This window comes from Molossus molossus, unplaced genomic scaffold (assembly GCF_014108415.1).
Source record: "Molossus molossus isolate mMolMol1 unplaced genomic scaffold, mMolMol1.p scaffold_m16_p_22, whole genome shotgun sequence".
Lineage (NCBI taxonomy): Eukaryota > Metazoa > Chordata > Mammalia > Chiroptera > Molossidae > Molossus > Molossus molossus.
The window spans coordinates 33,096,381-33,123,445 of record NW_023425358.1 but is presented as its reverse complement, the minus strand read 5'-3'; the positions used below and the strand labels follow the sequence as shown (position 1 = coordinate 33,123,445).

The 27,065-nt window shown below is 50.8% G+C and overlaps 1 protein-coding gene across 1 annotated transcript; it reads left to right on the top strand.

Annotated features, from left to right (window-relative positions):
* Nucleotides 1–294: 294 nt before the first annotated feature.
* Nucleotides 295–26,800, top strand: ALDH2 (aldehyde dehydrogenase 2 family member). The gene is made up of 13 exons (XM_036277322.1): nucleotides 295–581; nucleotides 9,416–9,520; nucleotides 10,595–10,735; nucleotides 11,749–11,828; nucleotides 14,382–14,493; nucleotides 14,927–15,055; nucleotides 15,480–15,593; nucleotides 17,204–17,306; nucleotides 17,839–18,023; nucleotides 20,814–20,978; nucleotides 22,573–22,730; nucleotides 24,485–24,599; nucleotides 26,368–26,800. Exons 1-13 carry the CDS (start codon nucleotides 468–470, stop codon nucleotides 26,398–26,400), a joined length of 1,554 nt encoding a protein of 517 aa, XP_036133215.1. The 5' UTR covers nucleotides 295–467; the 3' UTR covers nucleotides 26,401–26,800.
* Nucleotides 26,801–27,065: the final 265 nt, after the last annotated feature.

Here is a 27,065-nt window from a genome sequence, read left to right as displayed (position 1 = left end):
CTTCACCCTATTCGTTTTCTTCACATCCCTTGTCACCCTCTGAAACCACCTCGCTCTGGTTCAGCACAGGTCTCTCCCCCTGGGGTGCAAGCCCCGGAAGCCAGGGCCGGCGGCGCCGCGGCTCAGGCCTGTGCGCACCAGGGTCAGCCAACGCGCGCTGAAGTCGGGTCGTCCTGCACACGCAAGGTGCCACGCGGGGGCAGGGCGGCGCAGGGGGCGCGTCCGGCGGGCCTCAGCCCCCTCCCCACCACTCCCCTCCGCCTGCGCGCGCACTGGCGGCCCGGGCAGCTCCGCCCGGGAAGTGCGGGAGGCAGCGAGCGCGCCATCCACCCCCAGCCCCAGCCTCCCCCTTACCCCGGCTCTGCGCCTGCCCATTGGCGACTGCGCCAGGGGCGGGGAGAGGTTGTGGGAGGCTGGGACGCAGTGAGCCCCTGGGACCGCCGCCCCGCACCGTCTCCGGCCGCAGCATGTGGCGCGCTGCAGCTCTCGCCGCCGGCCTTGGGCCCCGCCTGGGCCGCCGCCTCCTGTCCACCCAGGCCGTGCCGGCCCCCAACCAGCAGCCCGAAGTCTTCTACAACCAGGTGAGGCCCGGCCCCGCACCGCCTGCGCCTTGTTCTCTCGTCCGCCGGGTGCAGGCCTTAGGCCTCTTTGGGCATCAGTTTACCCACAGCAACGCGGTTGGTCTTTGTGCACACCTTCCCTTCCCGCGGTCATTTCGGCTCCTTCGCCGCCTCTGGCAGCCCCTGTCCCGTACTCCAGCTGTGACTTCGGGCGTGCATTGGTTTTCGTCCGACCGCCGCCCGTTTTCCAACGCCCGCTCTCTCCCCTAACGTCCTTGGTTTTCGGGCCTCAGTCCTCCGTGTCTGCTGCGTAGAGCCTTCATCGTAACCCACTCAGAGGACGTCTTTGCAAATCCCTTACTCTCGACTCATGTTCCTGTTCAGATTTCAGAAGGAAACACAAGCAGAAGAGGGGTCCTTTTCAGCCAAGGTTCATTAGCTTGCCAAGGCAGAGACCAAGGCCACTGGGCGCTGCCGGCTGCTCTCACTGCAGGGAGTTGGGAGAGGGTGGGGGACCTTCCCCTCCTGGCGCAGGTCCCCAGCTGTGCCCACCTTCCAAGGAGCTGGCTTTCTTGGACCGAACCAAGGAGGAGTCTTCCAGGATAACACTGATTCCCAGTGGCCGATTTCTTGTTCAAACAGGACTTTGAGCTTTGAGTTTGGGTCAAGTGCTGGAATTCGCAGAGAAGGAAATCGGTTATGAAAGAGTTCGTTGTGTGTGTGCAACAAGTGTGGTTGCTGGTCTTCTCTGAGCTTCGGGTTCTTCTGTAAAGCCGGAAGGGGGCTGGGGTGACGCCCACGGTCTGCACAGGGCCTCACACACTCCTGCAGGCACTCACAGAAAGAACAGCTTCCAGTCCCCTGCACAACCTCGTACGTGGAACCATTCTAAGCATTTACCTGTTTTGCTGTTTAGTCCTTACAACAGCATTTTGAGGCAGGTACTGTGGTGATCTCCATTTTACAGATGAAGAGACTCAGTTACAAAGAGGGGTAGTCACTTTGCCTAAAGACTGAAGTCAGTGGCGAAGTTGGGGTTCTCATCTAGATTCCCAAGAGGAAGCCCCTAAGCAGACTATTCTGTGGTACTATTGGTGCAACTATGGGCGGGAATAAAGGGGTCATTGCTGACTTGGGGTGCTGGAGAGCCGGGCCCCCGCGACGACTTTCAATAGCAGACCTGCTGTCTGGCGCAGTTTCGCTGCAAATCTGCACACAGGTGATGGGCAAAGGCACATCCACGTGTTGTTAGGTATGTTTTGAGAGAATACATACAAAATGTCCTTTATATAACACGAGCCAGAAAACGTTTTGTATTTGGTAGGCTGTGTAAGAAGTTAATGCTTGAAAGACTTGAACATCCGAAGATCGAGCAGAAATATCCTTGAGGGAGCGGCCTCAGCCCGAGCCTTTGTGGCCACAGGGTCTCATGGAGATCTTCCTCCTGTGTGCACACAGGCAGGTGAGAAAAGGTCCACGGGTACCCACAGGGCTGGTGTGAACAGCATGAGTCCTGTTCTCCACATTTGGTCCGGGAATGTAAGTTGAGAATGTAAGTTGGGGGAGCAGAGTGAATTCTCCCTGTGGCTTCTTTAAATCTGATTTTTTTGAGATCAGAAAAGTAACGTGTGCTCACTGTATAAGAACATAGAAGTACTGTGAACCCCCCACACACCCCAAGGCATTCCGCAAGAGCACTGTTAGGAAACGGGTGTGATCTGGCGGACATTTTCTCTGCATTTGTGAGACAGTGGGGGAGTGAGGGTGCACCAGATTTTTTTTATATATATAAATGAGCGTCTGGCACTTGCTGCTCTGAAGCCGTCTCATTGGACAATGTATCTGTCTACGTTATCTCTCAGTGGGTGCTGTATTCTTCCCAAGGATTGCCGTCTCTCAGTGGTGCTCGTGCTCCACGTGGCTCCTCTTAAAGCTCCTTAGGCTATTTTCATTGTTTGGTTATTGTGAATCTGCTGGCAAGAATGCCAAGGCATGCCCTGGCCAGTTTGGCTCAGCGGTTGGAGCATCAGCCTGCGGACCAGAGTCCCGGGTTCGGTTCCTGCTAGGAGCACGTACCAAAAAAAAAAAAGAATGCCAAGGCCTAATCCTAAACTTTCCAGCCTCTTACCAAGGGCTCTGGGTACAAGTCTGGAGTTTCCACCAAAAGGAGATATTTCGATAGGCTTTGAAGCTGCTTCTGCAGGAGCTGGATTTTCTTGCTGAGGGCCCTTGGGGGGTTTTGTATTTGGGGGAGGGGAAGTTGCAAGTTAAGCTTGTCAGGTCTTGCCTTTTCTTCCAAAACTGGTTGGGGGATTTTGAAGTGAAAATACAGAAATGGAGACCACCAGGGTCCTCAGTCCCTGGAAAGGGGAGTCTGAAGCTCACCAGGCGGAGCCCTTCGGGGCTGGGAAGGACTGTTCGGGACAGGTTTCTGCAGGGCATGGACTGGTGGGCGTGCATTTCTTGGAGAACCAGCCCTTCCACCTTGCACAAGCAGAAGGTCTCTTTCTCACCTCTTTCTCAAAGGAGGCTGAGTGGGGTGATTTGGGCCACCTTCCTGGAGTTCTCTCAACTCTACTTGGCCTGGGTGGGGCTGCAGGGAGAGGCAAACTTCTTGTCTGGGTTAGAAAGATTTCAGGATGAGTTCTCCTTTCTCCACTCACCAGGAGAGACTGTGGGGCTTGCCGATGATGGTCAGGGACACACCTCTGTCAATGTAACTTTGGAAAGACAGCTCCAGAAAACCCACGGGACTGTGGTTTCAGCAAAGTCATCCCCCCAGATAGGGAGTGGCTATCCCTTTCACCTTAAGCATCACCTATTTATGCTGGTAGATGCAGTGACGAAGATGAGAATGTTGTTAGACACTGTGTCACACGCTGAACTCAGATGGCCTGCTGCTCGCTACCATCAACCTGGGCAGGTTCATTCATTCATCATCCAGTTCCTCAGCACCCCAGCTCCAATGAACAAAACAGACCAGAATCCTTGCCCGTGGAAGCTTGTACCATGGAAGCTTAGAGACAGACAAGTGAGTGAGATGCATAGTATGGCGCAAGGCAATCAGTATTATGGAGAAAAATAAGGCAGGAAAGGGGGTTATGGAGGGCGGTACAGTTACTTAACTCTGTACCTCAGTTACGCATCTGTAGGATGATGGGAAGCCTCGCCTACGTCATAGGGTTGCTGTGAGGAAGAAATGGGGTCATCTTCGCACAGCCCTTAGCAACTGCCTGGCTCATGGCTGCTGGCGCCTCCGTATTTACTGCAGCTTTAAATAACAGCGGGGGTAACAGTGAGGCTGCTGAGCTTTCAAGATAATGGTGACATTGTGTGGGTGCTGACTGGGATTCTGGGGTGAATTAAATTAGTGTCTGTATGCTTAGCCTCTTGACCACATCCCTCAGGAACTAACGAGAACTGACAAAAGGGAATTAAGAAAGGATCTCTGCCCAGCCGGAGTGGCTCAGCGGTTGAGCGTCAACCCATGCACCAAGAGGTCGCCAGTTCTATTCCTGGTCAGGGCACACGCCCAGGTTGTGGGCCAAATCTCCAGTGGGGAGCATGCAGGAGGTGGCCAGTCGGTGTTCTCTCTCATCGATGTTTCAATCTCTCTCTCTCCCTCTCCCTTCTTCTCTCTCTAAAATCAATAAAGGAAAAAAAAAGAAAGGATCTCTCTACATGACCTTTCTGAGTACAGTAGTTAATGCATCCTCAGTCATGTGTGTCATGGTCATGTGCAGGTACCTCTGATCCAGTGAGTTTTGATCATTTATGATCTATCAGGCCCTGTCCTGAGACCTGTACCTACATTTCCACCTTGCAGTCTACTAGCACCTCTGTGAGCCAGGTGTTATTGCTGTCCCATCTTACAGATGAGGGGACCAAGGCTCGGGGAGGTCACGTTCACAGTGAGTAGCAAGTATGAAACCAGGGTTCAAACTTCACTCTGTCCAACTCCAGCATGCACGCCTTAGCCATGTGCTGCCTCGTGACCAGGCCTTATGGTCAGACGAGGATGTACATATTTAAGGGACAAGGGAGTGGAATATTTGAAATTGGGAGGGATGAGCCAAGCTTGTGCTCACATTTGTACTCCTAGCACCGAGATTAGAGGATGATTACTGTTCAGTAACTATTTACTGAGGGCGTGAGTGGTTGCCATTTATAGAACCATGTTTAGTTTGTGTTCCAGTAGTAAGGAATGAGGAAACGGATATCTCCACTCAAAAGGGCCTTTTTGCAAAGAGGTTAGGAGTCAATGTGAACGGGAATGTGGGGACACGCAGTGCTGAGACTGGCCAAGGGAAGAGACTGCAGCAGGATGGAGGTTGTCAAACTATAAGCCCATAGGTGCATCAGCAGACAGACGTGGTGCCTGGCTGGCCATCAGTGCACGGTAGAACCAGCCCTCCTGTCTTGGAAGTGCTGATGACCTGGAAATGCAGGACGAAAGGCCCTGGTGCACTGGAGGAGCAGGCTAGGGCCAGATGCCAGAATGTTCAGCACGTCTAGGTGAGGTGGCTGCTCTTGGGTTTAATCCCAGACTAACCCACAAGTCCTAGATGATTGTGTGGGAAAGTGTGAATGTACGTGGCATGCCAAGTTTTTCTTGAACTTTTCTCCTCGGGATCTTGTAACTCAAAAGATAGCATCTGGCCCAGCTGGTGTGGCTCAGTGGTTGAGTGTTGACCCATGCACCAAGAGGTCACCGGTTTGATTCCTGGTCAGGGCACATGCCCAGGTTGTGGGCCAAATCCCCAGTGGGGGGCATGTAGAGGCGGCCAGTTGATGTTCTCTCTCATTGATGTTTCTGTCTTTCTCTCCCTCTCCCTTCCCCTCTCTCTAAAATCAATAATAATAATAAAAAGATAGCATCTGCCTTCTGTTGAACAGAAGCCACCTAACTGCTACTGCAAAAGCAAATGACAGCAAGAGTCACCCCAGGATAGAAAACCACAGCATTTGCTCACTCACTCTTGGAGGGAAACAACACATCCTTGGGATATAGATCCCTAATTCTTTCATGCATCAAAGCTTAAACTAAAATCTTCCCGCACCGTGTCCTGCCTCCTTACCCTGGGGCTACTGAACCTTGGGCAGATAATGCCCGTCCAGTGCCATGGGGCGGAGGTGGCACGGGAATGGCACTCTGTCAGGGTCCTGCAGTCCTGCCTCTAGCTCGTGTCCCTACCCTAGCTTCTGAGCCAGCCCTCCCATTTCCAAGTTTCTGTTCGCAATTCCTGATGCACTGGGGTCTGGAGAACAAGATGCCCAAGGCAGCCGGGGATCATGTTATTTTCCAACCCAGCAACTCTCCTTTTTATGCTACAATCTGGCCCAAGTTTGCAGAGATGCCGGCCAAAGGAAGTCTGCTGCAGCAGCAGAGCCGGGATAGTGAGAACTTGTCCCGAAAGCACATCTGTGGAAGTGGTTAACTCGGCCGGGGAGCGCTGTAGAATGATGCAGCGATCTGCCTGTGGAGTAGTGTCCAAGATAAACGTACCGAGAAAAGCGAGGTACGAAATAGAAGTCCGTGATCCCCACTCAGGATGGACACTCCCCACGTCTGCCCTTCCCGCCGGTGCCCCAGCACCAGTGGCCGTCTGCCCCTCCTGCGGCCGCTGGGCCCTTCTGGTTCCTCCTGTCCCCAAGCTCTCCCTCAGGCCCCCTCTGGTGCCCTCTGACCCTGTGGTCTGTTCCTCACTCCTGCCTGTTTGTTTCTGCTTCTCACTTTGTTGGTTTGCTGGGGGGCTCTTTCCTGCCCAGGGTGGTTGCTCAAGGAGGCGGGACGGGCTGTGCCCCAGTGCCTGGCACTCAGTGAAATGCTGACTGTGTGGGTGGGCGAATCCGACATCTACAAAATGAGGTGAGGTTAGCGAAAATACATAGAAAATACAGCATTCTCATGGAAAAGCTGTGTGAGTTGGGCCAGTAGTCCCGATTCAGAGCGTCACATCCTGAGGTGGCTGGGTGTCACTCTGCTTCTGGAAACTACAATGCGGAAGTGAGCTGGTAGCTGCCCCGTCCCAGCGTGACCGAGTTGAGCGTGTTATGTAAGTCAAGCTCTGGGTTCTGGCAGGAGGTTAGGATGCGATTGGCTTGGACTCTGCCCTTGGGCTTATTTGAGAGAAGTCACTGGGAAACTTCTCCCCGGAAGCAGAACTTCCACAGGGGCTCAGTTCCAGAACCGTCCTTCCCAGCCCCCTCCCCGGGGAGGAGAGGACGTCCACTGGAGTCTGACTCTAGGAGACGGGAAATAGGAATTCTGAACAGAAGATCCCAGGTCCCTGCAAACCCAGGGTTGTCTTATCAGTTAGGAGGGAGGGCTGAGCCAGCAAACGTCAGGGCTCTGGAAGGCATGTCCATGCCAGTGAGTGGTCTCTGCAGGGATCTCAGTCTAAGGTCAGGGGGCGGCGTCGCCCTGCCTAGGGAAGAAGGGGTGAGGACGGTGGGAATTTAGCCAGACTGGCCCACCTCTCTGCTTCATCCTTCCTGGTCTTTGCAAAATAACAAAACTGTCAGGACAGACAAATTTAATAGGCTGCCCTGCAGGGAACAGCCCAGAAAGAGCTACACAGACTTGCCTGGCCCATGCTCCTAGGAACCTATGCCTGAGAAAAGCCACAGGATCTAGAGTAATGTCAGTGCAGGGTGAGACCCGCTGTGAGTGGGGCCCTGGCTTCGGAATTTAATGCTCCCTGTTGCATTTACTCCTCACTCCAGCCCCCAGACATGTTACTCTCCAGGGAATGATGGACCACCTGGATTGAAGTGAGGGGCCCAAGGTCATGGGGGTAGAGCTGGGGTTTCACCCAGGGCTGTCTGGCTTAGAGGCTGGTGCTCTTTACAGCACCCACAATAAAAACCCCTAGTCAAGCCTGCAGGGGGCAGCAAGTGAAGCGTAAGGACGGGACAGCGCACGACCAGCCAGGCTGTGCGTCCTGCCCTCGCCTCAGTGGCTTCTGTGAAGAGTGGGTGTGAGGCCGCAAACCCCGAAACCCCGAAGCACTCAGGATGGCACAGGGAGCTCACGCTCAGCCAGTGGTGGCAGGGCCTGTGCCAGGCGTCAGCCCTGCTCCTCGGGTGAGATTCCCTCTCCTCCACGGGCCCCGGGGGGAGGAGGCTGGTTCTCAGAGAGGAGAACAGGGGTGCAGGGCTCCCCCAGGGCATGGCCAAGTCCAACCTGAACTCCGGTCTGTCTCACTTCGGGCCCGAACTCTTCCTGCCACACCTGTTCCCCCACTGGAAACTGCCCGTTGCCCACTTCCCAGCCCTCCTGCCTCTCCTCCAGGAAGAAACAAAGGTGCCGTTCGCCTTCAGACTAATGACCAACCAACGAGTCTGAAACCATGCAAACATATTTCCAGAGAATCTGATGCTGTTTCCCCACATTCTCCTGCCAGATGTGGATTCCCCAGTGATGATAGTAGGGATTGCGCCGAAATACCAGGTTTGAGCCTGGGGAAGTGACTGGTAGGCCCTTCCCTGACTGGCTCCTCCTGCCGCCACCGTCACTGTCACAGTATTGCGCACGTACTCCCCCAGAGGTTTGCTGCAGCGCTGGGGACTGTCCCGTGCCCCTTTAGGAGGGGTACCATAGTGATCCCAAAGACGTGGGCGGTGAGGTGCCTTGCCCCATGTGACACAGTGGGAGGAAGTGTCCGGATTCATCCAGATTCTGGTCTCGACTCCTGCCCTTGAACACGGAACCAGGCCAGCCCTCCCTGGGTCCCGCTGGCCCTAAAAGCGTGGCCCTGGATTGAACTGAGCACTTGGTTTTGCTTGGCAGCCCCTTTCTATCCGTCAGGGCTCAAGCCAAATGGCTGCCCCTCAGGGGCCCTCCCGTCATCCCAGCTAAAGTTCTCCATCTCCCGCCCCGTGCATTTCGTACTCTCCCTGAATCCTGGTTTCCTCCTCTGCTCTCGCCATGGCAGTGTGAGGCTGCCCCGTGCATTTGAACGCCGCTTCATTTTCTGTGCCCACCAGAATGCCAGCTCCGTGAGAGAAAGGTCCTCGTTGCGTTTGGTTCCCACTGTGTCCTCAGCCCTAGACCTGTGCGCGGCTCATCACAGTGTTCACTAAGTATTTGCTGAGAAGACGGAAGAATGACCTACCTCGGTTCTCACCACAACACTGTGCACTAGTGTGTTCAAGGAAAGAAGGTGGTGATTCTTGGCGGCTTCTCCCAAGGAGAGGGGGAGGCTCTCTCCCCTCCATGAACCTGGACTGGCCCCTGACTCACTTCAACCAGTGGAATTTGGTGTCAGAAATGAGGCCGTATGACTTCTGAAGCTAGATCTTAAGAAGCCTTCCAGCTTCTGCCCGGGCCTCTTGGAACATTCTTTCTGGGCGAGCCAGCTGTCATGCAAGAAGAGGTGACTAGCCTGAGTCCACCGTACAGTCACACAGTCCACCACAAGACCAAGCAGCCGTGTGGTGCCAGATGCGAGTGAAGCCATTTTGCATGTCGAGCCCCAGGCACCCTCGCTTTGCACCACGTGAGCGAGCCCAGTCCACGGACACAACTGTGAGATAATGAGTCAACTTAAGCCACCACATTTTGAGGTGATGTTACACCGCAGTCGATTGGATAGCTGAGAAGGCAGGAGGCTAACCTCATTTTTCAGATCAAAGAAACCAAGGCACTGAAAGGTCAGATGACTTACCCGAGGTCAGTTGGCAGAGTGGGCACTCCAGCTCGGATTATCGCGGAGGCCTGTGCTTTAAACCTCGAGGTCACGTCGCTCTGAAGCTGATTCATATTTGTTCCTTCTGATATTTTTTTTAATATCGCTGGTTGTCAGTTTCGGGCTAAGGACTGGTCCTGAGAACTTTCTGCCTTCTCATTCTAGATCTTTATAAACAACGAGTGGTGTGATGCTGTCAGCAAGAAGACCTTCCCCACCGTCAATCCATCCACTGGGGAAGTCATCTGTCAAGTAGCTGAAGGGGACAAGGTGAGAGACCAGTGACTTACCTCGGGGAAGGGCTGAGTGGGGTAGGGGCAGGCAAGGACAATTTAATTTTTTACTTCATGTGTTTTCGTATGATTGAAACGTTACCGTGTGTGTATTCCTTTCATAACTAAACAATGCCAACTAAAATGTTGAGTAAAGGAATCAGCAGAAACTCTTCCTTGCAGACAAAGGTGCTAGACTGTACCCGAATTCTCTAATTCATACTGTTGTGGGCGTGAACTTGAGAACATCTAACCCAGTCTCCCCTTTCCAGACCTGGAGGGCAGTGCACCGCTGGACAGAAATCCTGTTGAGTAGAAGTTGGTTCTCTGAGATCTAGCTCTGCTGTTGGTAGTATTTTCTGTTTGCATTATACTGGTAGTATATTCTCGTAGTAATTAAACTACGAGTAATAATACGTAGTAATAATTTAAAAATTTTTAAATTAGACTTTTAATAAAAAATATGTATATTTTTTTAAATAGAAAAAGGGCATTAAAAATTATTCAGGAATGCCTCCTGCCCTCTACTTTAAGACAGTCTCCTACACTCATGGTTAAGACCTTGCTCCCTTTGCTAAAAGCAAATGTGAACACTCTTCTGGGGTAGAGGGAGCCAGATGGTGAATGTGATTATGAAAACCGTGCTCCCGCCTCCTGATACACATCTCCCTGCATGGAATATGCTGGCTGGGTTACCTGGGCTGGGTTTACTGCTTCCCCAAGGAGAGGGGCTGGGTGAACCCGTGTGTCTTGGATGCTGCCAGTTGTCTGAGGAGGACTGGTTATGTTCATGGAGCTTGCTTTCTTAGGAAGGGGGGAAATGGTCAAATTCTAAACACTGACCCTGCAGTGCCTCTCCCTCCAAAACCGGTTGGGGGATTTTGAAGTGCAAATACAGAAATGGAGACCACCGGGTCCTAAGTCCCTCCGAGGCGCCTGGAAAGGGGTCTGCAGCTCGCCAGGCGGAGCCCTTCGGGGCTGGGGACAGGGTTCTGCAGGGCGTGGACTGGGGGGCAGTAGTTGGAGGTGGGCTCGCTGAGAAGGCCTGAGCTGCCGTGCTGGTGTTTTCCAGGCAGACGTGGACAGGGCAGTAGAGGCTGCCCAGGCTGCCTTCCAGCTGGGCTCACCCTGGCGCCGCATGGATGCCTCCGACAGGGGCCGGCTGCTGAACCGCCTGGCCGATCTGATCGAGCGGGACCGAACCTACCTGGCAGTGAGTTCTCCGCCCCCTTCCCTCTCATCCACGTGGAAAATGGGTTCAGAACATGCCTTAGATGGCCAGGAAGGGGCCACACTGCTGACAACTGGTCAGAATGGCATAGGCTGGATACCTTTGGGATATGCCCCTGTACCCACCAGAGGAGTCTCTCGTTTGATGCAGTGGGTTTGGCTAAGAAAGGAGGAGCCTAGGGAGAGGGGAGCCTTCCCAGGAGAGAAACCCCCAGGGATGGACCCCTCTCCTGGGCCTTCTCCCTGGCTGCCAGAGGCAGAAGAAACCAGGAGGCAGTACCCTTTCCTCTCCCCAATCCATTCTGCACATAGCTAGAGTGAGCCTTCTAGAAGGCAAATTAGACCATGGAGCTCCACTCTTAAGTCTTCCATGGCATCCTGTATCCTTAGGATAAAGTCCTGCTGGACCATGGCCCTCACACACAGCTCAGCTCACCTTCCTGTCCTCAGCTTCTTGACCACCAAGCTTCTTTGAGCATCAGGGCCTTTGCATGTGCTGTTCCCTCTGCCTGGGGTGCTCTTCCCTTCATCGCTATTTGTACCTTCCCTCTTTGCCTAGTCACCTCCTATATGTCCTTCAGGTTAGAACTTTTCAGACTGGATTGGGCCGCCTGGCCTTCTCCTTCCTAGCACTCTTAGCCCATGTCACTGATGATTCAGTGTCTTTCTTCACTGGCTCTTTGCTCTGGAAGCTCCTTGTTTGTCTCTGTATTCCCAGCGCCTGGATCTGGCCTAGAACAGAAACTCACAGAGATGTGTTTGTGAAATGATTGCATGAGAAGTTGGTGCATCGCTCCTCCCATCCCCCTCCTCATTGTCCCTGCCTTTGCAGGGGGAGGAGCACTGGCCCAGAAAGGCCGGGGGACGTTCAGTGGCGCAAGGCAGCCGGCCACACGCCTCCTCAGGCTGCGCTGAGCCTCTGCGCTGCTGTGGCTCGTGTGCTTTGTGTCATCCCCGCGCCAGCATCTCTGTGCTGACCTTGTTCTCTTTTCTCAGGCCTTGGAGACCCTGGACAACGGCAAGCCCTACGTCATCTCCTACCTGGTGGATCTGGGCATGGTCCTCAAATGTCTCCGGTAGGGCTCAGGGTTCCTGGTCCTTGTTCTGGCCGTAGCAAGGAGGAGGGAGTACTGCTGGGGAGGGAGAAACAGGATAATGTAAACAGATCGCAAGACTTGGAGAAACAGGTTCTACTAGACTCCATCTCATGGGAAAATCCCCCAATACCGAAATTGTAATCTAGTCACCAATGTTTCTCTTGCTTCTTGAGTTAGTTTTGGTCATTTCGGTTTTAGTGGGATTTGTCCATATCATTTAGGTTATCTGATTTGTTGGCATCAATTATTCAAAGTATTCTATTTTATTGTTGTGTTAATCCTCACATGAGGATATTTTTTAATTGATTTTTAGAGAGAGTGGGACAGAGGGGGAGAGAGAGAGAAAGAGAGAAAGATCGATGTGAGAGGAACACATCGATTGACTGCCTCCCGCATGACCCCTGACCAGGGCCGGGGATCAAACCTGCAACTGAGTTACGTGTTCCTGACCGAGAATCAAACCCAAGACACTGTGGTCTATGGGCTGAGCCAAACGGGCCAGGGCCGTAGAATTCTTTTATAATCCTTTTTATCTCTGTGAGATCGATCATAATGTCATTTCTGATTTTAGTTATTTGTGTTGTCTCCCTTTTTTCCATAGTCTAGCTCAAGGTTTGTTAATATTGTGAATGTTTTCAAAGAACCAAATTTTGGCCCAGCCGGTGTGGTTCAGTGGTTGAGCATCAACCCCTGCACCCAGAGGTCGCCGGTTCAGTTTCTGGTCATGCCCAGATTGTGGGCGTGATCCCCAGTGCGGGGCATGCAGGAGGCAGCCAGTTGATGTTCTCTCTCATCGATGTTTCTGTCTTTCTCTCCTTCTCCCTTCCTCTCTGCCTAAAAATCAATAAAGAAGAAGAAAAAAAAAAAGAACCAAATTTTGGTTTTGTTGATTCTTTCTGTTGTATTTCTATTCTCCATTTCATCTATCTCTGCTCTAATCTTTAGTATTTCCCTCCTCTTGCTAGCTTTGTGTCACACAAACATTTTAGTGACAAGAAATACAGAGGAGGAATGAGAGCTTTGTCAGAGCTGTCAGTAAGAGACTCAGTCTAATGTGGGCGGCACCGAGTCAGGACCCTGAAGTCCAGAAGGCCAGAGTCTCGCTGCTGCCCGCCTGCCCCCTCATTTCTTTCTTGTCTGGACGACCACCAACCTCCTTCAGGCCAGACTGCATGTTGGCACCTGGCTGCCCACACCCGGGCTTGCTTCTGTCCGTGTTGCCAGCCAGACTAAGTGGCAGCCTCTTCGTCCCAGAGCCAGACTCCTGGAGGAGGGGCCCTGAGTGGCTCGCCTTGAGTCTGACCAGCCGAGGTCTGGGTGGAGACCACTGTGCAAATAATGGCTGCTCCCCATGACCATGCGAACAGAGATGGAGAAAAAAGAAGCAGGACCAGAAAAGTTGGGGTTGGGCAAATAATGGGGTCTCAACCGGGGCAGTTATGCCACCTGGGAGACAGTGGGCAATGCCTGGAGACATTTTTGGTTGGCACAACTGGGTGGGAAGGGGTGCTACAGACATTTAGTGTATAGAGGCCAGGGATGCTGTTAAATATCCTACGATGCACCAGAAAGCTCCCCACCACAAAGAGTCATCCAGCCCCACCTGTCAACAATGCCAAATTCAAGAACCTCGCTCTCAGGATGCCCCGGAGAGAGCAGCCTGGTGAATCTTGGGCAGGGGCCCAGGCCCCCCTGAGTTTTAGCAGTGGCTCTTTTCGTGCAGAGTAATGATTCTGAGGCCAAACACAATGGGATAAGACCTGGGAGGAAGGGAACAGCAGTGCCTTGACTTGGATAGATAGGCAACTCCCCGGCTGTTTTTCTCCCCAGGGTCACAAACCCATGTTCAAACCCAATTCAAGGCCTCGGGCTAACCTTGCCAGACATTCATTTCAGCCCTCTTTCTCTTATCTTACATGTTTCAGCTTTGATTTTTCCTGCTTTCCTGAAAACTTAACTGTCACATATTATAAAAACATGCTGTTTATTTCTCCTCATCTCTAACTTGCCAGTCACGCATGTCCCTGTGTGTCTAGGTAAGAAGCTCTCTGAGGTTTGGGGCCTCGTCAAGGACTTGTTTTTCTGGTGACTGCTCACTCGGTCTTAGCACAGTGCTCTGCACACGGCAAGTGCCAGCTATCAGATGGGTTTGCACGTTTGTGCCAGGTCCATCCGTGGTTGTCAGGTGCTGTCCTGCGCTGGTACAGCAGTCACCATTCAATAAATATGAATGTTTATTTCAAATACTGATTCCTGGGCATCCACGCAGAGAGCCAGATAGAATAAGTCGGAAGAGGGCTCTTGGAATTTGGTGTTTTTCTGAGCATCCCGGGTGATTCTGAGACTCAGAGGTTCGTGCCCTAGAATGGATCATTGTGGCCTTAACCGTTAAGTCATTCTGGGAACAAGCCAAGAGCAAGGGCAATGATCAGAGACTCCCAGATAGTTTGAGTCTTTTCTTTCTGCCACAGTTTATAGGGGTCCCTGACAGTCACTGATTAAGTTTGGACTTTTTTTTTTTTTTTTTTTAAGTTATTATGCTGGCTGGGCTGACAAGTACCATGGGAAAACCATCCCCATCGACGGGGACTTCTTCAGTTACACCCGCCACGAGCCTGTGGGTGTGTGTGGGCAGATCATCCCGGTGAGTGTTCGCCTTGAACACATGCATGCAGGTTGCTCAGGAGCGCCTTGAGGTGCAGGGGTCTCCCGCAGGCTCATGACTGGGAGCGTGGACAAAGCCAACGTGGGTTCAGGTCCCAGCCCTGCCATTCGTGAATTCTGTGGCCTTGGGCAAGTCACTGACCCCTGAGCCTGTTTCCTTGTCTGCAGAGTGGAAGGGAACGCAGAACTTGTCTTAGGGTGGAAGGGGAGTGGGAGATGGAATGGGGTGGCTTGGTGTGGTGCTTTGTACAGAAAAAGCACTCGTGAGCGTGACTATGATGTCATCCACCACCTGCCTGGCCATGTCTCAACCCTGCGACTGAGCTGGGTGGGCGTTCAGGGGAGCCGCCGCGGCGCCTGCTCTCTGGGGCGGCCTCTGTGGCGTGGATCTCAGGAGTGACTTGTGATGACAGTGGAACTTCCCGCTCCTGATGCAAGCATGGAAGCTGGGCCCGGCCTTGGCGACTGGAAATGTGGTGGTGATGAAGGTGGCTGAGCAGACTCCACTCACCGCCCTGTACGTGGCCAACTTGATAAAGGAGGTGGGTGGCTGTCCATCTTTACCTCTGAGTGCTCTTGTACAAGCTTGGGCTAAAGGAGTTCTGAGGAGGGGCCACAGGGGCCCAAAGTGAGGGGGTTTGTAGAGCAGGGGCTAAGCACCTCCTATCACCACACTTCAGCCAAAGAGGCCCCATCTTCCCTGTTTACCTTGGGCTTCACTGTAAGACCCATTTGGATAATTAAATTGGTCTAAGTGAATACCATGGGGGAGGGACAACAGCCACAGGGAACTCCGTGACACATGTTCCTCGCTGTCCCGTTTACAGTCCCTGAGTGGCACCCCATGACTGCTTTTGCCCAGCCGTCTGGGATACACTGCCTTAGCCTCTCTGGGAAGGGATGCGTTCCTCTGTCCAGGCCCTCTGGTGGGAGATGATGCCCTGTCTCCTGGCTGTTTGCACACAGGCTGGCTTTCCCCCCGGCGTGGTCAACATTATTCCTGGGTTTGGCCCCACGGCTGGAGCTGCCATCGCCTCCCACAAGGATGTGGACAAAGTGGCCTTCACAGGCTCCACCGAGGTGAGGCACCCCGGGACCTCAAGCTTTCTGGGTGTTTGGCTCAAGCCCTCACTATCGTAAACAGATGATCATTCGAGATTAACTTGGGGGTGCAGCGTGGGGTCCACCCGAGGACAGCCTCTGAGTAGCTCGAGAGAGTGTGCCAGGAGTGACTGTGCAGGTTGAGCCCTTTATGGGTTGTATCCCATGTGGAATAAACAGGCAGGACTCTCGACTTCATAAGCCCAGAGCTCACTGCCTGCCCAAGTTAGCACCTCGGCCCTCTCAGGCTCCTTGACCAGCACTGCCCTGGAGGTTAAAGAGTGTGGGCATCAGAAAGTCAGGAGTTCAGATTCCAGTCCTGCCACTGACACGGGGTGATTCACTGAATGTCCTCGGGGCCCTGTTCACGGTCTTTAAAATGAGGATGGCAGTATCTGCACAGAAACAGGATGTATGGTGCAGCGGGGAGAGGACGGGCTTTGGAGTCTGTTTCAGCATCATTCACTATCTGTGCGAACTTGGGCAAGTCACTTGGCTTCCTGAAGCTTCCATTTTCCCATCTGTAAAATGGGGTTAATAACTGCACCCGCCTCCCAGGACTGGAGTGAGTAAAGCTCATGGCGTGTTCAGCAGAGGTCTGGCCGAGAGTAAGTGAATGAGTGAGTGAGGGGTATTACTCTGCTGCTGTAAGCCAGGCCCCGCAGAGACAAAGATGAGTAAAGATGCCTGCTGATTTCCTTAAACGTAATCGTGACAGCAGGGACACAGTTCTTCCTAAAGAGGTAGCTTTTTCTTATTCCTATGTTCTTGGAAGACTTCCCTGCGAGACTTCAGGGAGGGCACTGGGAATAGTGTAATGAGTGTGAGCTTCAGACAGCTCCCCTTGAGATAGATACCTTCGCACATTCAGCGTGTCCTCAGTGAGAGGGGTCTGGTGGAACAGTGGCCAAGATAACACTGTCCAGGTTCTTTCTTTGCTTAGTCACCACCTAAATTGATGCTTTGAGGGGATGTTGAGAATCTCACAGAAAGGATGGTTTCCTGACCGGGATACATGTGTTCATTCACCAGATAAGTACAGGGACGGCTTTGTGCCAGGCTCCAAGAACATGGAGGTGAGAAGTACCCCATAGAGTGTGCTGTGTGCAGGGGACTGCACCCCAAACATGGGGAAGGAGGCAGGATAGCGAGTCTGAACTGCTGCTGGCCTCGGGCTGCCGCAGTGTGGATTCCGATTCCCATTAGCCAGCTGTGTGGCTTTGAGTAAGATGCAGTCTGGGATGCAGCTTCCCCACTTGTAAGCCAAGGAGAGGGCCGCCCTTACCTCTGAGGCCATCGTGAGGACTGAAAGTAAGGGGCGCAAAGCACTTAGCACGGTGCTGGTGTGTAGGTGGCGCTCAGTACGTAGAAGCCACACAGCAACCACTCTGCTTGTGTCCTTATTGTCATCTCGAGAGCTTGGGAGGGGCGGCGACAGTGAGTGAGTGGCCCGATTTGGTGAAATTCTCCAGGTCTCTTGTCGTCCAGCTTCTCCTGTGAGTTGTGGGGCCCTCTGTTCTGTGTCTGTGAGAGTGTTTGGTTCTTTCTCCCCCCACTGAGAGCTTGTCTCTGTTTCTGCTTCCCTACAGGTGGGCCACCTAATCCAGGTTGCTGCGGGGAGCAGTAACCTCAAGAGGGTGACCCTGGAGCTGGGGGGAAAGAGCCCCAACATCATCATGTCCGATGCTGATAGTAAGTGTTCAGGGGAGGAGGTCTGGCCTTGAAGGCAGCCACTAGCTGTCCGAGCTGCGGCCCCTCACTCCGACAGTCCTGATCATCCCGCGGGACGGACCTCTGGCCCAGGTCTCAGGACGAAGGGCCCGCATCCAGTGTGACCCTGCCTCTCCCTGCTTCTCTGCTCTTTGCTCCCTGTAATCCAGCCAGGCCGAGCTGCTTTCTCTGAGACCAGACCACGTTCCTTCCATCACAGCCCTTTTCCTGGTCCTGCTGAGGTGCTCCCTGCTTTGCCCTCCCCCTCCCCTGACCGCCACAGGTCCCCTAGTCGCCTTCGTCTCCGTTGCCACTGTGGGTTGTAGCCATTACTGATCGTGTCTGTCTGCCGCTTGGTGTCCACACTCACAGAAGGGAGAGATCTGGTCCCGTGGGTGCTGGCACATGGCCTGGCAGCTCGGTGCTGCTGGTGGCGTGAGTGGGTGAAGCAGGTAGGCAGCCCCTGGGCCAGGGTCGTCCTTCTCTCCTAACGGTCATCTTCCTGCCTCCCCAGTGGACTGGGCCGTGGAGCAGGCCCACTTCGCCCTGTTCTTCAACCAGGGCCAGTGCTGCTGTGCAGGCTCTCGGACCTTTGTGCAGGAGGATGTTTACGCCGAGTTTGTGGAGCGGAGTGTCACCCGGGCCAAGTCTCGGGTGGTTGGGAACCCTTTTGACAGCCAGACTGAGCAGGGACCACAGGTAAGCCCGCAGCCGCAGCTGGGTCTGGGTGTCTGGAACCAGCATGGAGGAGGAGAAAGGGCCTTGGACGCAGAGTCAGGCAAGCATGGCTTCAAGTCTCGGCTCTGCCATGTACCAGCTGTGTGTCCCTGAGAAGCCACACACCCTCTCTGGGCTGCCGTTCTCTCATCCATAACACCTGCCCTTTATAACTCACAGGGTATCTGTGGAGTGGGAATTAATGATGGAAATATTAACAAATACTGAGAATTGTTTGTGCAGAAAGGAATGCTTGATCCTAGACCTTGATCCTAGACCTTCACTCATAAAAGTGAAGGCTACGTGCGGATCTGTTAACCACGGTTCTCTCTGGGGAGTGGGGTGAAGAGCCATGACCTGAAGAGGGGAGGGACTTTATTTCACTTTATACACTTCTGAGCTGTTTGATTTAAAAAAATTTTTGTTTAAACCAGGAGCATGTGTTTGTTTTAGTCAGCGAAACTCTGGTCAATGATAATGATAAGAAAAAGAAATAGGGTGTCTGTCTGCATTTCCTCTCGTGGCCTGGCCCTTCCCCCGCCCTGTCCTTAGACCCACCCCGCCCAGGCTCACTCTCCACAGGGCCCTGCACTGGCCCCTTCGGCCGTCCCTCCCAGGGACCAGAGTCCACAGGGCCAGGGATGCGCCCAGGTCCCACAAATCCCTGCCCACACGGCCTTGAGCCTACTTTCGGGGCTGTGCCCTCCCCCCTCCGCGGGCTTCATCCTCCTGAGGGTGTCTGGGCTATGGGGTCCACTCCTCGGGCTCCAGGGGGGCCTAGGAACAGTTTTTATTTAAATCAATAAGCTTTTTATTATTTTAAGTTTAGTTTACAGAAAAATAAGCAGAAATTATAGAGTTCCCATATACCCCCAAATTCTCCTTCACCCTGCTAGTTTCCCCTATTATTAACATCATTAATGTGGCACATCTGTTACAACTGATGAGCCCACACTGATACATAATAATAATAATAATAATAATATTAAAAAAATTTTTTTTATCTTCACCCAAGGACATTTTTGCATTTTTATCTTGAGATAGGGAGGGAAGGAGAAAGGGAGGAAGAGAGAGAGAGAGAAACATCAATGTGAGAGAGGCACATCGACTGGTTGCCACCCACACGACCCCAACCGGGGCCTGGGACAAACCGCAACCAAGGTACGTGCCCTTAGCGGGAAACAACCCCGGGCCTCTCTGGACCACAGGCCAACGCTCTAACCGCTGAGCCAAACCGGCCAGGACCGTAACAACAACAAAAAGACGTGTCCACCTTTACACTATCATACAGAATAGTTTCACTAAAAATTCCCTTTGTGCTGCTATGAATCTCAACATATCTTTTCCTGTCTTGTTTTTCTTCGTGGTTTGTGGCTATTTATTAAGGTAATACAAATTTGTATAAAAATGTACTAAAAAAGTATTTGAAGTAAAACGTGAGACTCTCCCCCCTTGCTCCCCTCCATGTCCATTCCCCATAGGTAACCACACGCACACAGTTAGGTTTGTTGGAACAAAAGTAGGGTTATATAATATATATTATTCCACAAGCTGTCCCCCCTCTTTACAGAATATCTTAGGCTTTCTTCCTGTGTCAGTCAGCTCCCAGATCTATTAATGCCAACACAATATATGGATTTACCATAGTTATATTAACCTGCCCGTCTACTAATGTATACTTAGAATTGTTTCTGTTTTTTGCTTTTACAAAGTGAATATCTTTGTTCAGATCCCTTTGTCATATGTACAATAAATTCCTAGAAGTTAAATAGCTGGGTCAAAGGGTATGAGCATTTAATTTTTGATGAATATTAATAAACTACTTGCCAAAAGAGCTATACTAGCTTATACTAGCTTTTAAAAAATTGAGATATAGGAATCTACAAACAAAATGAACAGGTAGAACAGAAACATTCTCATAAATACAGAGAACATTTTCTTGGTTGCCAGATGGGAGGGGGGTTGGGGGAATGGGTGAAAAAGGTGAAGGGATTAAGAAGTACAAATTCATTGCTAGACTGACAAACCTCAAAGGGTAAGGGGTTGGGGAGGTGGGAAAAAATAAACCAAAGAACTTATGTGCATAACCAATGGACACAGACAATAGTGTGGGAAAAGGCGGGAGGGGGCGGGAGTGGGGAGGAGGGGATTAATGGGGGAAAAAATGTGGAACATCTGTGATACATTCTACATTCAACAATAAAGATTAAAAAAAAAAACAGATATAAATGACATAGAATATATTAGTTCTTCTAACAATGTATGCATATTACAGTGTGTACAATATACCTTTGTCATCAATGTATTTCCTCACTATTTAAAATTTTTAGTAATTTCATAGTTGAAAAATAAAACAATAGGTTTGCTGTGCATTTCTTTGAAGGCTAATGAGTTGTTTGAACTTTTTTCCTTTTTTTATTTTTATTTTTTTCTTTATTGATTTTTTTTTTAGAGCGAGAGAAAGAAAGAGAGTGAGAGAAACATCAATTGGCCGCCTCCTGCATGCCCTGACTGGGGTCAGACCCACAACCTGGGCATGTGTCCTGACTGGGAATCGAACGGGTGGCCTCTTGGTGCATGGGTCAACACTCAACTAACTGAGTCACACTGGCGGGGCTGATCTTTTCTCTTATATTTATTAGCCATTTGTATTTCCTCTCTGAGCCTTGCTTTTTCATGACGTTGGCCCATTTCCCAGTTGTATCCTTGCAAGTGTGGTTCTAAGCCTGAAGCTAGGCGAGGTCTGGTAACTCTGGGCTCCTTCTCCCACAGGTGGACGAAACTCAGTTTAAGAAGATCCTTGGCTATATCAAATCTGGGAAGGAGGAGGGGGCGAAGCTGCTGTGTGGTGGAGGGGTGGCTGCTGACCGTGGCTACTTCATCCAGCCCACTGTGTTCGGAGATGTGCAAGATAGCATGACCATCGCAAAGGAAGAGGTTAGCATGGGGCCAGAGCTCAGAAATGTCCTTAAAAGTGGACAGTTCAGTCTTGACACTGACCCAACAGCTGGCTTTGGGCCATACCCTGGCTCTAGGCCATATCCTGACTCTATGCCTGGAATAAGCTATTTACAATTCACATCTAATCTCGTCACTCTTTTCTTCAGCCTCTCATGGCTACGCACTGTCAGGGGGAATGACATTCCCTGGCACCGCCTACAGGCCCACTGTGTTCTGGTCCCTGCAAGCCCTGAATCAAGTAATGACATTGGCCAGCCTTTCTTGTGGTTTTCATATACACAGAACGTTGGACTAGACAAAGGGCTCACTTCCCACATGGCAAGCTTCTCTTTTGGTGTTCTTCCCCTTGGCACTCATTATGAACACCAGGCAGCAGCTGTCTCATTCATTCATTCATTTCACGAATATTTATTGAGCACCTACTATGTGTTAGGCTCTCTGCAGACCCTGGAGAGCCAGGGATATCCAAAATACATTCTCTGCCTTTGCTGCTACCAGCTCGATTAAGCCCTATCGTGTATAATTGAAAGTAAAATAATATTAATCAGGGTAGAAAAGCCCAACAGAGTTCTTCTGCCTTTTTTCCCCTCATGAATACTTTGATGTCTTTTAATGAAATTTCAAATGTCAATTTTCTGGAAGGTGGTGATGGTGGTTGTCGTGGGGCGGGGGGTGCGTTGCTGGTGCCCGAAGCGCATGATCCCAGCTCATGGTCACTGCTCGGACCATGAGGAGCTCCTGGCAGTTTTCTCCGACCTCGGTCTGGAATCAGCCATGTCTTTGGGAAGTCCTGCTTTCCTGATTTCCTGAGAAGAGGCCCTGGGTGTGCCTGTGCCAGGAGCTCTGCTTCCCTCCCTGCTCCTCACCCCCCACTCTGGTTTGGCCCATTTCTGCTCCTGTGTCCCAGCTCGATTGTCGCTTCTGTGAGGCCTTCCCAGATGCCCCCCTCCTCACCCCTCAGTCAGACCAGGTAGCTCCCCTGGGCTGCCACCACTCATGACATTGCTTATAATGGTTACTTTCTAGTCACCTGATTACACTTCGACCACTTACAGTCCCTCCGGTGCAGCCACACCCCAACAGCAACAAGCGCACTTAGCTGCCACATCTTGGTTTTTAAATCCCGTTCTCCATCAAAGGAACCAGGATTCCTTGAAACGGCTCATTCCAGGGACAGAGCAGGGAAAGTCCAAGGTAACCCTGGAATGTCTTGAGAGCGGAGACTGTGTTTTGTTCACAGTTGTTTCTTCAGCATCTAGTGTGTGCCTTGCCGAATGATCTACTTAAATTTTTTGACACTAAATCTATGTGTAACATGCCAGTAATGCAAACATTGAAGCATTGTTCAGAAATAAGGTGGTGTGTAAAGCATGCGGCACACAGAAGGTCACTGACCCCCATTAGCTTCCTTCCTTTCGTGCTTCAGTGAGCTTGGGAGTGGCCGTCTCCCCCTGAACTGTAGGCCATGCCTGGGGCTTGTTCCCACATCTGGAATCATCTCAGCATTGAGAGCTGCAGAGCCGGTGGCTCCATGTCTGCCAGGTCCTCCCATTCTGCTCTCTCACCCCAGATCTTTGGGCCAGTGATGCAGATCCTGAAGTTCAAGACCATAGAAGAAGTCATTGGGAGAGCTAATAATTCCAAGTATGGACTGGCTGCAGCTGTCTTCACAAAGGACTTGGACAAAGCCAATTATCTGTCCCAGGCACTCCGGGCTGGCACTGTGTGGTAAGGGCCTCCCAGCAGCCCCTCCCACCCTGGCAGGGATCCTCAAAGCCAGGGTCTTCCAGAATCCAGTGTTCACATCCCAGAATTTGGGGTAGTGGGCTCAGTTGCTCCTGGCTCAAGGTGTGTGTGGTATAATAGACAGATGAGAGCTTCCCTGCCCCCCACCCAGATTACACTTCCCTCTGGTACACATCTGTGCAGCTGTTCTTGGGCAAGCAGAGGGATGACCGGGCTTTATAACAAGGGCGTGAGACCAGACCTAAGGGCCCTTCACAGTGTCATTATGATGGCTGTAATGAAAACAATTCTTTTTCTTTATTGATTTTTTTTTAGAGAGAGAGAGGAAGAGAGAGATAGAAACATCGATGAGAGAGAAAATCGATGGGCCGCCTCCTGCATGCCCTACACTGGGGACTTGGCTCACAACCTAGGCATGTGCCCTGACTAGGAATTGAACCGGCGACCTCTTGGTGCATGGGTCAGTGCTCAACCACTGAACCACACCAGCCGGGCACAATGGGTGTAATTTTAAAATCCAGAAAATACCAAGTGTTGGTGAGGATGTGAAGAAATTGGAACCCTTGCACATTGCTGGTGGGAATGTAAAATGTTGCATCCATTATGGAAAACAGTCTGGCAGTTCCTCAATAAGTTAAGCATAGAATTACTATGGGACCCAGCAATTCCACTTCTAGGCATATATCCCAGAGAAATGGAAATGTACATCCGTGCAGAAAGGTGTGCCTGCAGTCCATAGCAGATTAGTCACAGTAGCCAAAAGGTGGAAACAACATCCAAGTCCATCAGCTGATGGACAGACAAGCATAACGTGGTCTCTCCATCAATGAAATGTCTTTGGCCATAAACGGGAAAGAAGCACTGACACCTGCTACGACATGGACGAATCTTGACAACACGAGACTAAGCGAAAGAAGCCAGACACAAAAGGCCACATACTGTATGATTCCACTTACAGGAAATGTCCAGAAGAGGCAAATCCATAGAGGCAGAAAGTAGATTAGTGGCTGCCAGGGGGGATGGGGAGTGACCACTTATAGGATACAGGGTTTCTTTTGGGGTGATAGAAATATTCTGGAATTACTCAGTGGGTGATGGTTTGGACAACATTATAAATATGCTATAAAACACTGAACACCTTAAAAATGGTGAGTTTTAAATTCAATTAACATTTAATAATTTTTAAAAATTTCAAAAATAAACCCCCAAAAACCTTAGCACCTAATTAGCAAAAATGAGTTATTAAAATGAAATGCCGTCATGTGGTGCTCCCTGTTATTGACATCCGTCTGTGACCTCACCGTGAAGGACAAAGATGACGTACGGCTTCATGTCATGTAGCTTGCTTTCAGCTCCTACAGGGCGGTTATCACTGGTTCTTCCCATCCATTTTTTTCTCAATAAAATTTTAGAGCAACATAGGAGGTCTGAGGGGTATGACACATTATCCCTGAAGAGTTACTTCTTTAAAAGAAGATAGATAGATAGATAGATAGATAGATAGATAGATAGATAGATAGATTTTTAGAGAGGGAGAAACAAACATCGATGTGAGAGGGAAACATCAATCGGCTGCTCCTGCATGCCCCACACTGGGGATCGAGCTTGCAGCCCGGGCCTGTGCCCTGACCTGGAATCGAACCAGCAACGATTTAGTGCACAGGATGATGCCTAACCACTGAGTAACAACGGCCAGGGTTGAAGAGTTACTTCTGAAATCTCGTTTCAAATTACAGGGTCAACTGCTATGACGTGTTTGGGGCCCAGTCGCCGTTTGGCGGCTACAAGATGTCCGGGAATGGCCGGGAGCTGGGAGAGTATGGTCTGCAGGCCTACACTGAAGTGAAAACTGTGAGTACGGGCACCTTCTCAGCCCTCTCCGTCCTGACAGTCCATCGGCATGTATTACTAGTTTCTTGTTTTAAGCCAGAAAAGCTACAACACAGGGTAAAGACCCGGTCTGTCTGGCCTGTGAGGAAGAACGAGAACTCGATGCCACTCTGCCTGCAGTCTTGCTGGGCTTTGTTGTTTGCCCATTTCTACAGGACCTGAGAGAAGGCAAGATCCCAGTGGGCAGAAGCAGCGAGGAACGTCTGACAAGTCAAGTTACAAGGCATTAGCGTGTCAAGGGCCATAAATAGACCCACATCCACACCCATTTAGATTTTGCAATTTCAGTGATAGGAATTTAGCTGAAGAACTTCAGAAAGACAAGAAAAGCCTCATTTCCACATATGTCTACCACAGCATTATCTCTCTGTAAGGGAAAAATCAGACGTAACAAATATTCAGTAAATTATGGAACACCCAAATCATGGAGTACTAACTAGCCATTAAAATATTTTTGTAGAATATTTGATATGGAAAATGCTCATCTTTTAAAGTAAAAAAGCAGGACACCAACTAATATATGCAGTATGAGTCCAATTAAAAAAGTGTATATACACAGATACTGAGATATTTGTCTGCTTATGAGCAATTTCCCCATCTATACAAGAGGCTAGACCCAGATTGGAAGTTGATATTGAGGTGTCATTGGCTTGTAACTGTTCATCAAGACAACAGTTAAGGATGAGGTTATTTAGGTGGGGAGGGAGGGGATAGGATGGCTAGGACTGAGCCAAGGAGTCACAGTATCTCCAGGTGAACTGGAGGGCGGGGACAGAGCCCAAAAGGAGGCCTGCATTGAGGTGACTCATGGAGGAATCCGAATGTAATCCGAATGTGACAATGGAGACCTGCGGAACTGAGGCATTGGGGAAAAGAGGAGAAAGGTTTTGAAGAAAGAAGTGGGAGGACTTGATTCATCAGCCCGATACCCACCCTGTACCAGGCATTGTGCTTAGTGCTATCAATAAAGATTCCTGTTAGTTTGAGCTTTGGAACTCAAGTGATGAAACTAACAAAAATAGGGATTTTTCAGGAGAGAAATCAAGTTTGCAAGGGGGACCGGTGAGAAAATGTCTTTCAAACTCATTTTTACTGAGTGTTTATGTTGTGCCAGAGTCGGTGCCAGGTTTTCTTGCATATGTCACCTCATTTAATTCTCACAGCAACCTCATGAAGTAGATGCTGTTATCCCATTTTACAGATGAGGAGACAAGGCATGCAGAGGTGAAGTACTTGCACAGTAGGGGATAAAGCTGGGATTCAACCTCAAAGCCATCGGAATCTGGAATCTTCCCATTTAACACACTGAGAAACCTGCAGGCTTCAGCACATTCTTTGTTCCCTTTGATTCTTTTGGAGGAAAATACAGATCTAGGTTAGGGTCTCTCAACCTCGGCACTGCTGACACTTGAAGTTGGTTAATTCTTTGTTGAGGGGCTGACCTGTGCAGTGTAGGATTGTTGAGAAGCATCCCTGACCTCTACCCTCTAGATGCTAGTAGGACTCTCTGCCCCCATCCCATGACAATCTCAAGTGGAGGGGTTAAGGGAAGGTAGCATGTGATCTCATTCAGAACACAGCCCTAGTGGTTCCTAGGATTGGCCAGATGGCCATTCAGATGTTAGAAGTAAGGGAAGCCCTCTGTTCATACTTGGGTAGCACCCAGCTGAAGGTGCCTGCCTACAGGTCAGCAGGAAGATTTAACAGCTGCTCTGTACTCCTCTTACAGGTCACAGTCAAAGTTCCTCAGAAGAACTCCTAAAGAACCATGTTGGTGTCCTTACTCATCCAGTGGCAGAAAGTTCAACAAGATCAACAACAAAACCAAGAAAAATGACCCTTGTATTCTAAAAGTCTCAAAAGAGAAATTCTCCTACAAAATCTCTTGGGTCAAAAAAGTCCCAGAATTTGAAATCCTATCAGGTGGGTGTGGGGTGAAGTAGATATGGAAAGCCTTTGAAACTGCAACAGTGGTACCCTCTGCAGGGTGCTTGTTAAAAAACACTGAAGTGTCTCATCCCGTCCGTCTGATGCACATTTGTAACTTGCCTTTATGGGGGAAGGCAAAGTCATTGTTTACAGTTGTACCAACATTGAGGCCACAGCTATTACCTTATTTTGTATTCTGGACTAAAACTCATTAAAAACAGTGCTACTCTTCACTTTTTGAGTAATTCTTCCTGTGTCTCAGTAACCCAAGGGAATGCTGCCACAGAGATATGTCGTCCCTGTGTTTATGTCACCTTGTTCACAACCACACCCCTTCCCTACGGTGGGTAGATAGCTTTTGAGTGTTTCAATGAACAAACACCTGTGGCCTGACGTCCACCTGTGGCAACCTCTATTGTGAGCACCAAGGATGGCACTTACACAAGACTTCCAGCTCCCTGCCCTCAGAGTGGGGGAGGTTAACCAGGAGAGAGAGAC

Bases quoted from the DNA above. Each gene is read 5' to 3' on its own strand.
- ALDH2 (XM_036277322.1), top strand. From the start codon at position 468: ATGTGGCGCGCTGCAGCTCTCGCCGCCGGCCTTGGGCCCCGCCTGGGC. The intron at 20,979-22,572 runs GTTAGCATGGGG...CTCTCACCCCAG, and splicing joins TGACCATCGCAAAGGAAGAG to ATCTTTGGGCCAGTGATGCA. The intron at 24,600-26,367 runs GTGAGTACGGGC...CTCCTCTTACAG, and splicing joins CCTACACTGAAGTGAAAACT to GTCACAGTCAAAGTTCCTCA.